A 12,322-nucleotide genomic window follows, 5' to 3' on the forward strand; every position below is an offset into this window, starting at 1 on the left:
AGGCCGCTGAAGGGAGCGATTAACGCTCTCGTGTCATACCCTTAAGGCGGAGCTTAAAGGGTAGCTGAAATGGTTTTTTGAGAATTCGAGATTATTCAAGAATTTGAATCAACGAAGCTTCTAGGTAGAACATACAAAGTTTTTGTACTATTATCTAAAATGGTCACGTAATGTCCGCTGCCTTCGCCTGCATACTGCTGTACGTCGTCCGATACCGCGAAAGAATGCTTTGTGAGGTTCACCTTTAATGGCGTTGGTTTTCTTCCACGAAACAACTGTTTATTCGCTGGAAACGTAGTGCTGTCGTATGTGACGTTATGTGACGTCATTAATGGGGCCTATACTCGTCTCTGTGCACTGCAGAGAAGTCCCAACGCCATCGCCGCTTTATGCGGCGATTACATCGCCATTTCACATGCTACAGGGCAAAACGATTTCGCAGGCTTCACTTGCATGTTTCGCACATTAGGCCGTTTTAAACTCATCGCATTCTATAACTTTTTCAGTTGCCCTGTAAGGGTCCCTGGAATATATATATATATATATATCACATTTTATGTAATGCAGTCTCTGACTGCCATTAGTATATACCTTTGGGTTGCAGTATACAAACAAACGAGCAATATAAATGTACAAATGTACAACATATCAACACATACAAGGTGCCAGAAACACGAAACACGCTTGTAAGTAATGGTAAGCATACATAATATGCAGCGATTAACTGCACATGCGACAATCAGGCGAGCGCAGTTGCGTCCAGTACCTGATGCTGCATGTTATCCGCGCATTTTGTTCTTATTGCATTAAAACCTTGTTTTAAAGGGTGCAACGCCGACGTGACTCCAAACTTGTTTAGTTGCTGCGAAGCCCTCCGTCAGGTACTGGTAGATTACAAGCCAGTCGACGGCTAAAGGTATCTTCGTCTGGACACTCGAGGAGCATAATTATGGACATCTTCACTTGCGGGGGATCCCCGCAGTGTGTACGATTAGCGAATCCTACTGAGAACAATGTACTTCATAGGCGGCTCTCAGTGACAGATGGTAGATACGAGCTTCAAGGCCTATGTTCAGAAACAATAGAATGGCGTATTGGATCTTCTGATAAAGTTAACGTGAACTCCATCACAATCTGGTACGAAGCAGATAAGTGCACCGCAGAAAATTGACGTCATCGATCCAGTTATAATAGAGGTCGAGCGTTTTGATGTGCAAACACACGCCCCGAACAAACATATGTCAATTTTTTTTAATTTTTTTTTTGCGTCGAAAGGAGTTATACTGCTTTCTAACGTTAAAACTATGCTGTGCAGCTCTGCGTTGTATGTCTATCTCACGTCCCCGTCTTCTTGTGCGTTTAAGTTCATTATGCAGAAGCTTGCATGGCACTCAAAATCTTTGCCTTTGCAAGGTATTATGGCTTACAAAACGCTTAACCACGATAGCCCGGTCACAGCGTGCGACAACAAGATGGAAGCCGTTCAGCCCCATCGAGAACATGCATCGTTATTTTCGTATTATTTTGATGCGAAAATAACGATGCATTTCTGGTGCTAGGAATGGCAATTGAAATTATTACGTGCTAGTTATGAGTCTGAAGCGCCTTTGGGACTGAGTTTTTTCTGCCGAAATTTTCTGTTTGCCGATAATTTCAGTCGGCAATTATATCTGATGCATCACACTTCTTCTTACGCCATCGGACATTTCAGACAGGGCTTCGAGTCTAGTCGTCTGGCGGGCGTTAATCAGGCAGCCAACTGATGAGCAGTGACGCATATCCTCCAAATAAAGGTCATTGCTGCAGCCTGTTCCGCTGATCCACGCGCGTTATCGCGGTCAGGTCCATCCGCGTTATCGCAACGGGAACGAAGGACGTAGCACAGCTGTTGCGAAAGCGTGCAGCGACCTCCGGTGAGTATAAAAGGCGAAGCTGCGGGGCACAGTATGCATCGGTCAGGTATCCCGAGACGAGCACCTTCCACCATGTCCAGCCAGTGGCTATTCGCCCTCGCCGTGGGCATCGCATTCGTGTCGTCGGCACGGGCCCAGTGCATCTCGTACGGCTACTGCGGCACCGACGACGACTCCGGGAAACCGCTGCCATGCTCGGTGAGCCGAGAGCCTGTCCCGATCAAGAAAAATGTCATCGAAGGCGCCTGTCCTGCACTGATCGGCTCCAGTGGTGAGTCGGTGCCTGCCTGCTGCGACGTCAAGCAGGCGGAGGCGTTCAAGTCCGAGTTCAAGACCCTGTTCAACCTGGGCGTGGGCAAGACGAGCGCCTGCTTCCTCAACTTCCAGAACCTCGTCTGCCAGGCCTTCTGCTCGCCCAGGCAGTCGGAATTCTTCGCCATCAACGGCACCGTCGAGAAAGGAAACGAGCACCCCTCTGCTACGGACTCGGTCTACGCCGTGAGCAAGAAGTTCGCCGAACGGGTGTACAACACCTGCAAGGACGTCCGCACCTACGTCTTCGGCATCAAGTTGATGAGATACATGTGCGGCAAGCACGGCAACAGTAACTGCAATGCCGAGCGGCTCCTGGAATTCGTGGGCTCCATTTGGTCGGAGGGCGGCTACTCGCCAATCAAGATCCGTCACGTCATCACCGACAGCCCGATCACAGTGGGCGGCAAGAAGCTGGAGCCATTCAGTCCCGAGCACCTCCACTGACCACAGTTGGGGATGGCACAATAAATTCGCAAGTCTTCGCACAAAGCACTCTGTAAGACCTTTCTTTCCCATTCCACCTTTTCCTAGGAGGTGGATTTTGCGCATGGCTTGAATTTTGGTCGGCAGGCCGAGCGCAAAATTCAACACTCGACGCACTGCTCACCTGTCGGACGCTGCCTGTAATGCTGCTTTGGTGCAGAATTCGATCATGGAAGACGTAGCCTCAATTCATTGCTGCCCGAACGACCGTACTATGTCTATAGTCGGATACAACTCAAGAACGAAGCCGCGAACGGCCCGCAAAGGAGGCCCTTCAGCCAATGACGTCGACCGGTTCTCGCGACGCCGCGGTTAATTAGATTAATCTGTGGTTTATCTCATTGCACCTGCAATCGGCGGCGATGACACGCTAGCAGGTGTAAGCGCATTAAGCATGACGTCATGACAATCGATCTACGCCATTGGCTGGAAGCTCCTTTGAGGGGCATTAGCCGCTTCGTTCTTGAGTTGCACCCGAATATAGTCTCCGATAACTTACGATATGTTCTGAAAGAAATCTGCGCCTTTCTTGCTCCGACACTGACACGTCTCACACTTTAATGTTGAGAACAACCGAAGTGAACCTCAAAGCCCTGCACAGCTGCATGCATGAGCGCATTCATGGCAAAACCGAGTTCCTGACTGTCCGTGCCCCATGAACGTTTCGACCGCGAGTATAAAAACTAAACGTCTAAAGGAAAGAATCGACCTACTTTGAAGAAGCCGCAATGTGTTACAATTAATAGTAAAAACAACGGTAACAATGGAATCGCTAGGCGCGCCTCGATCAGTCCGACAAAATGCATCATGTATCTCAACGACAAAGATAAAGAGAAGGCGGCTGTGTCACGTGTGCTGCCAGAGCCGCTTCCGAGGCGAGGTTTATCAGGAGCACACACAGTAGCTAATTGATCATGAAGCGAAGGGCCCAAGGAGAATGACTCTCAATGCGGTGGCGGCGGTGTTGCCAGCGCATACAGATCCTTGCGTGTGCGAGCCATATTTTTCTACTTTTGTGGAAAGTCTTGAGTACGCAATGAAATCCTCATGAAGGCCAGGTACGAAAGTCCTGCCCATAAAAGCAGCTGTCGAAAACAAAGGGAAGCAAGGCCTAAAGGGGTATATTGGCGGAGGATTTTCCACTCACATGCACAGGCGCGCGTGAAATCTCAGCCCAGTGGTACTCACGAATGATCAGCCACCTGAGCTTTGTCAGCATTTCCAGTTTGAAGACGCATCTCTGAAAGCCTAGAGGAAATAGAGCCCGTCTTCTTTCTTTCTTTGTGTTTTTTTTTCACCATGGAGCTGAGCGAGTGAAGGTCTCAATGCTGGACACCCTCCAGCAACAGCCTTTTGAAAGTGTACTACTACGTGTCAGTGTATAGCACCAAGCGGTAGTGCAGCGCTTCGCTGCATACCATTTCGCTACGGGTTGGATATTATCTTCATTAAGCGAACATGAAGGCATCATGGTACGTTTTTATCGGAACATGTAACGCACACGTCGAGTATAGTCAACAGAAACGGAAATCAAGCAAATTCACGAAAAAAAGTTCTTGTAAGACTAAATTTAATGCGATTCTCCTGGAGAAAACAGCCGATGCGCTACAAACACAAACGATATCAGAACGAGGCGACAATTCATCGTACTCCTAAGTGGTATACAACACTTGAGCAGCGCTCCTTCTTCGTTGGGCGCACGTAAGTAACACGTAGGTCCAAATCAACGATGTAACTGGTTGGATAGCGCCACAGCTGCTTTCTTGCCCATCAAGAGAGGGGCAGCAGAGAGGGGGCGTTTGAACTCAATGCCTAGACTTAAAGGAAAGCTAAGCTAACCTCTTTCTGAACCACATTTAAGTTTCTGGCCAACGCACCCTGTCGCCGTTGTTCACGATGCTATCTTTTTGTAAGCAATTAATAATTGCAAAACTACGTTTAATTTATCCGCGACTTAGCTGAACATCGATTGCACCTCATTGTAAGCAGGGCAGAGGCTCTTATAGTGTTAAGCTTGAGGCAAAGACATCCTTCAGGCGTCACCTACGCACAGCGAACAAAAACTTGCAAACGCATAGGGTGTACTTTGGACGAAGTTCGGTTTTCTGGATGGATAGCTTCGGCTTGCGAGAAGCCTCTCAGTGAGAAAGAAATTTATGAGGTGCAATTGCTGAGTGCTTAAAGTGGGGCGGCACTTACGTCGAGGAAGCATCAGCATAACCTCTTCAGCTTTCTCTCTATTCTTAAATCAGATTTGCAGAAATGCTACCTCTACTATTACTATAGCTACTAGTATGTCCTATCAGTTACTCGCAATCGCCACCAACTGATTGCCGCAAGACCTTGGCGAAGCGAACCGCACCAATCAATACGGCGAAAGGCTCTATTTTTTCTGCTCTCGGCAGGTTATCCCCATCCATTTCGCATGCATTGTTTTCTGATAATGCTTTCAGATAAGGCTTTCAGGGGAAACTTTTATCAAGTGGAATTTCCGGAGGCAATGAGTTCGCGATGGCAGCCACGTTGCTTCATACAGCTGGACACAATGGCAATGTCTCGCCGGCTGCTGGAGCAGAGTCAGGGCGGCGACATGGAAGTGCGAAAAGCACTGCACGACCTTAGGACAACGAAGATATGACTGTTGGCGCCAACCATGTTGTTTGTTTTATTTTCTTCACCAATTGCAGAATGCGGCGAAAACGGCACATTTTCACAAATTCCGGTACTGAGACCATTACAACGAACACCTATTGCCGTTCCGTGCCCGCATTTGCATTAGTGTCTGATTGAATAGCTTCACTTGCATTGAGCGCATTAGGTACCGCCGCCCGGACACTTATCGCAAACGCTGGGGCGCGTGGCTTCCGCTGACATAAGAGCCGCTGGGCGTCGGCCGCTGGGTCTGAGACCATGCTAATGTGGCAGCAGGGCACCCGCTATCGCCAGCCGCCGCAAAAACACGGTGAAACGCGGTCTTGGACCCAGAGTCCATGGACTCTGGGCTTCCACTGACATCAGAGTTTCCGAGCGCTGCAGCGCTCGGTGGTTGAGGTGAGGTTGAGGTGTTGAATGCTACAGGTGGGATTAGCCTTGCTTTATCTGCCGGCAATTGCTCCACCGCAGCGTCCCTTCGATATTAACAATGCCGCATCTACCCCGCTAAGCGCACAGTCTCTTATAATAGCACATATTCTCTCCCGCAGTCACCATCTATGCTCACAATCAATCCACACAGTTCACATCACAGTCCACTCCAGAAGTCACCATCTATGCACATATTCAGTCACAGTAGAACATACGCCATTGTAGTGCCACGATCCATACACACATTCACTCACAGTATAACGTAGTCCACTCCAGAAGTCACCATCTACGCACACATTCAATCACAGTAGGTCATAGTCCGTTCCTGCTGTCACCATTTAAAAACAAGATCCGTGTTCTGCAGAAATGTTAAAAAAAGGCGTGCAGCCTCCCTTCTGCATGTCTGGTTTTCACTCGGGTAGACAATGTCCTGCACTGTGCTGTGACGGGTTCCTGTCTTCTTGAAGGAAGCGAACATCACCTGCCTTTCCGCGTTGTACTCTGGGCAGTACATAATATCATGTTCGATATCCCCGCACACACCACATAAAGAGCAGAGCGGAGACGATGCTATGCCGGTCTTATGCATCCATGCAGGAGTGCGAGCAGAGGCCGTGCGAATTCGATGTAGAAGGGTCGCCTGAGATCTTCTCAGTCCCTTGGTCACACATGGCTTGTGGGACGCACTCCACAGGGTACTGAAGTGATCGAGCACCGTTTTCCTGCAGACACTTTTTCCATCTTGAGGTACTTTTTTTGATGGAATCCTTGAGAGAGCTTTATGGGTGAGACTGTCTGCCACCTCATTACCGTTGACTCCTATGTGAGAGGGCACCCACTGGAAATGTAGAGTAAAGCCTCTGCTGTGCAGATTCTGCACCAAGCGCAGAGAGCTTAGAGACAAGGCGTCAGTAGGGAATCCGCGCTCTAACCTCTGAACGGCAGATTTTGAATCAGGATGACAACAGGTTGAGCCGGACAAGAGCCTAAATGCCGTAAAGCCGCCTCAATAGCAACACTTTCAGCCGTTGTGACCTTACAGTCGAGGGTCGGAAAAGAACAGGGGGGTTTCAACCGTTTCCTTGGCCTTCGAACATTAATGCCTAAAGAACTAAGAGTATTGAGTGCCAAGTAAGCCTTAGACTCATATCTTTTGCAGAGCCGCTGGAGAAGGGATCGCCCAGCTACCGTATCTCCTAAGCGGTCAAGATGCATTAATAGTCTCTGAGAAGCGATAAGGCTAAGAGGTTTCGATAGGGACTCATGAAGTACTGCCTTATTCGCAGCCGCCTGGGGAACTCCAATGGCTCTTCTTAGGCCCTTTCTGTGGACAACTTCGAGACGCTCAAGTTGTGATGCCGAGGGGGAAATTAAAGGTAATTGATACATTATCCGGCTGACCACCAGCGCTTCATGAAGTTTGACCATTGAAAAAGGATGGTTTCCCCATTGCTCACGTGCAATTCTACGGAGCACATTGAGATGAAAAGATATAGATGAAACAATCGCGTCTACAGCTTTTCGCCACTGTAGACGGGAGTCAATAATTACGCCCAGGAAACGCGCGTGGTTGAATTGACGGATGCAAGAGTGACCGAGGTCTATCTTCAAATGCGCTTGACGTCTTCCTACACCTGGAAACAGAATAAAGCCGGATTTGTCCACTGACAGAGACAACCCCACACCTTGAAGGTAAGCTTGTGCCGGAAGTATAGCCTGTCGAGCTATCAGGGCTAATCGCTTGTGTTGATAGCCAGTAATCCAAATACAGATGTCGTCAGCATAAAGTGACATACGCACTTGCTTGCAACTTTTTTTCAACGAATCGGGTAGGCCAGCCATTACGGCGTTAAAGAGCGTGGGGGAAAAACACTTCCTTGAGGCACACCTCGTGATAGAACCCTTTCGGTGCTTAACGTACTGTGATGACCCCCATAATGCGCGGGTCCACACGGGACGGAGAGGCAAAGAGACACCGTATGGCTCAGTTTAAACAAACAGGTATATTCAATAATTACACATGATTAAGGTTATACATCAGAGGCTGGGGCGTCCGAGCTTACGTGCCGACGACTTCATGGGGGCGATGGAGTGGCTCCGGAGTTGGGCTCGAGCGGTTGCTGGCAGAAGCTGCACGCCGTCGGGCTTCGGCGCTGAAGGCCCTCTTGGCGAACGATGTCGTCCTCAGCTCAGACTGGACTGCATCCGTTTACATGTGCTTTTAAGCACTTGATTAACAAAGGACTAAGGGCGGTCATTTCCAGTGGCCCGCCCAAAGCATCAATTCTCCAATCCAAAATAACATGCGAGATGGGGACAACCCCTTGGGTTGGGCTTAGCCTCGAACCCAGAGTCTGTTAACAATACAAACTAAATAAACAACAAAAACGCCACCACTCTCTCTCTCAAGTGAGAGTATACACAGGCTCTCTCTTCGGAGCTAATTCACTAGCGCCTGTCTTTCCACATTCTTGGCGAGTACTGCCTGTCCGCCATGACAGGTGTCCGTCACGGCCCTTCTGGGAATGCGCTTTTGTTCACGAGGCACGGCGGGAAGCTGTGGGTGCCTTCCCGGCGATAGCCCACGTCGAAAGGGGAAGGAGGGAAAGAATGTTGTCTTCGCGGTAGCGCATAGCGTCGGCTGTGGTACGGCGCGCTCTGGCCCGCTGACAGCTCCCTTGTCCTGGAATGTGCCCGGGAGGGCCGCACCTGGAACGGCCACGCAAATTGGGGAGGATAAAGCCTGTTTCCCCGGGGCGGCGGCGGGTCCGGTTGTTCTGGTCGTCACTCAAAGAGCATGGCTGGGTAATTGATGATGCCGCTGTCACGGGTCTCCGTCTACGCCGCGCCGTGGAACGCGGAACCTCGCAGCACACACAAGGAATGCCACACTCGCTCACCCTCCAGAAGAATGTTCTCCGAACATTTGAGTCCCTGCAGCTCCCCTTGTCTTTCTGAATCGCCTCGCACAGTGCGTCCGACAAAACACTTTTCGCTGCACTCAACACCACTGCACAACACCAATGCCTCCGCTGTCATAACTGGCGTCTCCAGGGGCAGCACTGATCTTCTTTTACAGATAAACATGAAACTCAGCACCCAAGCCTCTCCTTTCTAGTCCAAACTGGACGAAATAAATTTACCACAGTTACAAAGGAGCTCCCACTTCTAGCACGATCACGGCACAGACAAAAATATAGATAACGAAAGGAAGTAGGGCAGGTTCTGCATGCGCTCCGCATGCTCTCCTGTGAAGGTGTTACTTAATGACAGAAAGGTTTAACTATTAACTCCGATAACTTAACACATACGCATATAGCAATGTTATTAGCTGCGGCATTACACAATTCTAACCAGTTCACAACTCCGCTCTGTTTACGCCATTAGTCCGACTTAGCTTTCCGATTTCGCAGCGGATATCGGCCTTCATGAGTCATACTAAGTAAGTCTGTGCCCCTTTGTCTGCTTTGGGACTCGCGAGGGCTCGTGGCAGGAGCCTCTCCTGGCGTTATCTGCGCGGCAACCTCGCGCGCTTCTTCTTCTAGCAATGCATGAAGTAAATCCGGTGGCATTCCGGCCGTCACCTCGGGCGCCTGCCGAACAAATGCAGGAGAGGGCGTTTCTTGCGAACTATCTGCGCGCTCCGCTTCACTTCTGTCCCCATCAAAATCCGCGCTTTCCCTTTCCTCATTTCGTGAATACTGAACCGGTGCCGACTTGAGGCGATTTGCGTGTATCCTTATCAAACGCCGGTTCACGTCTCGGACTCTGAAGTTTACCGGAGAAAGCTTCTCGACAACCTCGCACGGTCCTCTCCACTTCGTCTGGAACTTACGAGCTAGCCCAATCTGCCTTTGGCAGTTTTCAATGTACACGCTGTCCCCCACATCAAACGGCGCGTCTCTAGCACTGCGATCGTGCACCTCCTTCCTGCGCTTCGCCGCTCTCTTTAAGGACTCCTTTGCGATGTCCCTCGCCACTTGCAAGCGCGATTCTAGCTCAACCTTATAGTCGTCCAGTGAAGCGTATGGGACACGACGGGGGCCCTCTGGCACTTCACTAGGCTGGTCCGGGTCTCGGCCGTAGAGAAGAAAGAATGGCGATTCGCCCGTGCTCTCGTGTGCTGCGGAATTGTAGGCAAACATTGCATACGGGAGCCACAAGTCCCAGTCCCGCTGGTCGCGCGAAACAAAATGCGACAGGAACCCGGCCACGGTTTGGTTCAGTCGCTCCACCGCGCCGTTGCAAGCCGGATGGTACGGTGTTGTCTGCTTCTTAGCGATCTTAAGCAGCTCGCAAACTCTCCTCATTAGCTGCGACACGAAGTTCGTTCCCCGATCTGTCAAGAGTTGCCTCGGGGGTCCATGTCGGAGCACGATCTGTTCGACAAATGCTCTTGCAACCGTGTCTGCCTTCTGATCTGGGAGTGCTACCGATTCCGCGTATTTTGAAAGGTGATCGACAAATACTAAAATGTACTTGTTTCCGGAAGTGGTCGTGGGCAATGGGCCCATTATGTCCATACCTGTCCGCTCGAAGGGAGCCGAAACCTCAGGGAACGGCTGAATTGGAGCTGGTCTTCGTCCCTTGGGTGTTTTTCTTTCGAGACAGGAATTACACTTCGCACAGTAGTCTCTAACATCCTGTCGCATGCCACTCCAAAAGTACAAACGCTCCACACGCCTGCGTGTCTTCGCTACGCCAAAATGACCGGCGCATGGCGCATCGTGAAACGCGCGAAGAACCCTTTCTGTCCACGACCGAGGTATGACGACTCTCTCCCAAGCGGTTTTCTCTGTTCTCCCTTTCCTGGTTGGCCTCGTGCGCCGACACAGGGTGCCGTCTTTGCCAATGAAATAACCTAGCTGTTCGGGGTGAGACGGTGCGTCCTCTAAGCTTTCGATTATTCGCTTCAGGTCCGGATCTTTGCACTGCTCTGTGCGTAATTCGGCGGGGTCGACTACGGGGACAAACTCATCTATAGCTGCCACGGCAGCTGTGCGGCTGAGTGCATCAGCATTCAGATGCGTCTTTCCTGACTTGTGCTCAACTTCAAAGCAGTATTCCTGCAGGTGTAGATTCCATCTAGCGAGTCGCGAGCTAGGGTCCCTGACACTCATCACCCATTTCAGAGGATGGCAGTCTGTGACTAGCTTGAATTTGCGGCCGTAAAGGTAGCATCTGAAGTGCTTTACTGCCCAGACAACGGCGAGGCACTCCCTTTCCGTAGCTCCGTACTTTTGCTCTGTGGGGCTCAGCTGTCGGCTAGCAAAAGCAACGGGATGTTCTTTGCCCTCGATAACCTGAGATAGCACGGCACCCACTGCGAACTTTGACGCATCTGTGGCCATAACGAAGGGCAAATTAAAATCCGGGTGGCGCAACAGCGGTGCACTCATTAGCTTCCTTTTCAGGGCCCCAAAAGCATTCTCCGCGTTTTCGTCCCAGCGAAAGGCGACATTTTTGGCTGTTAAGGCGGTGAGCGGCTTAGCGAGCTGGGCGAACTCCTCTATGTGCCTTCGGTAGTAACCGATCAGGCCGAGAAACTGCCGGACCTGGCGGACGCTAGTCGGGGATGGAAAATCCGAGACACACCTTAGTTTCTCAGGGTCCGGTCGCACGCCGTCAGCTGAAACAACGTGCCCGAGGTATTTCACCCCGTTTTTGAGGAATTGGCACTTAGAGGGCTTCAGCTTGAGACCCGCTCCTCTTAGTCGCACCAAAACCTGCTCAATATCGCGCAAATGGTTCTCAAAACTGTCACTGTATATGATAATGTCATCCATATACACGAAGCACAGCCTCCCCAGAAGACCTGCCAGGATAACATCAGCGGTTCTCTGCCAGACAGCAGGGCTGTTGGCCAGACCCATCGGCATTCTTTTCCATTCATAGTGCCCTGAGGGCGTGTTGAATGCCGTTTTCTCGGCATCTGCCGGATCCATTGCTATCTGCCAGAATCCCGCCGCCATGTCCACTACCGTGAAGTACCTGGCAGAGCCCAGCTGAGAAAGCGTCTCCTGTATATTGGGGATGGGGTATGGATCGATGCGAGTTACGGCATTTAGTTTGCGGTAGTCCACTATCAATCGATACGAGCCATCTGGCTTTTCCACCAATAGTGCTGGTGCTCCCCAGGGTGACTTTGAGTGTTCGACAATGCCGCGATCAATCAGGTCCTGCACCTGCCGCTCCATCTCCTCACGTTGGGAGTAAGGAATCCTGTACGCACGCTGGTAAACGGGCGATGAAGTGCCGGTTTCTATCCTGTGCTTTATAACGCCACAGCAGCCCAAATCCAGGTTGGACGCGGCGAATACCTCCGAGTAGTCGTTCAGCAAACCAGCCAGAGCCTCCCTCTCCCTGGACTTTACGTGAGAATGATCGAACGACACCTTTGGAGCAGCCGAAGGACTAGCATGCTCTACAGTTGCGAGTACCGTATCGGTGGGCTCACGTTGCTCTATCGCAGAGGTGAAGAAAGCCAATGTTTTGTTCTTGGGAAGGCTCAGTGGCTGCTGGCTACA

General features: G+C 50.7%; 1 protein-coding gene across 1 annotated transcript; it reads left to right on the forward strand.

The window, feature by feature from the left end:
- The first annotated feature begins 1,932 nt into the window (after window positions 1–1,932).
- LOC144113263 (NPC intracellular cholesterol transporter 1-like) lies at window positions 1,933–2,720 on the forward strand. Its single transcript, XM_077646245.1, has one exon. It carries the CDS (start codon window positions 1,947–1,949, stop codon window positions 2,670–2,672), a length of 726 nt encoding a protein of 241 aa, XP_077502371.1. The 5' UTR covers window positions 1,933–1,946; the 3' UTR covers window positions 2,673–2,720.
- The last annotated feature ends 9,602 nt before the right edge of the window (window positions 2,721–12,322 follow it).

This window comes from Amblyomma americanum, chromosome 1 (assembly GCF_052857255.1).
Source record: "Amblyomma americanum isolate KBUSLIRL-KWMA chromosome 1, ASM5285725v1, whole genome shotgun sequence".
Taxonomy (NCBI): Eukaryota; Metazoa; Arthropoda; class Arachnida; order Ixodida; family Ixodidae; genus Amblyomma; species Amblyomma americanum.

Bases quoted from the DNA above. Each gene is read 5' to 3' on its own strand.
- LOC144113263 (XM_077646245.1), top strand. From the start codon at position 1,947: ATGCATCGGTCAGGTATCCCGAGACGAGCACCTTCCACCATGTCCAGC.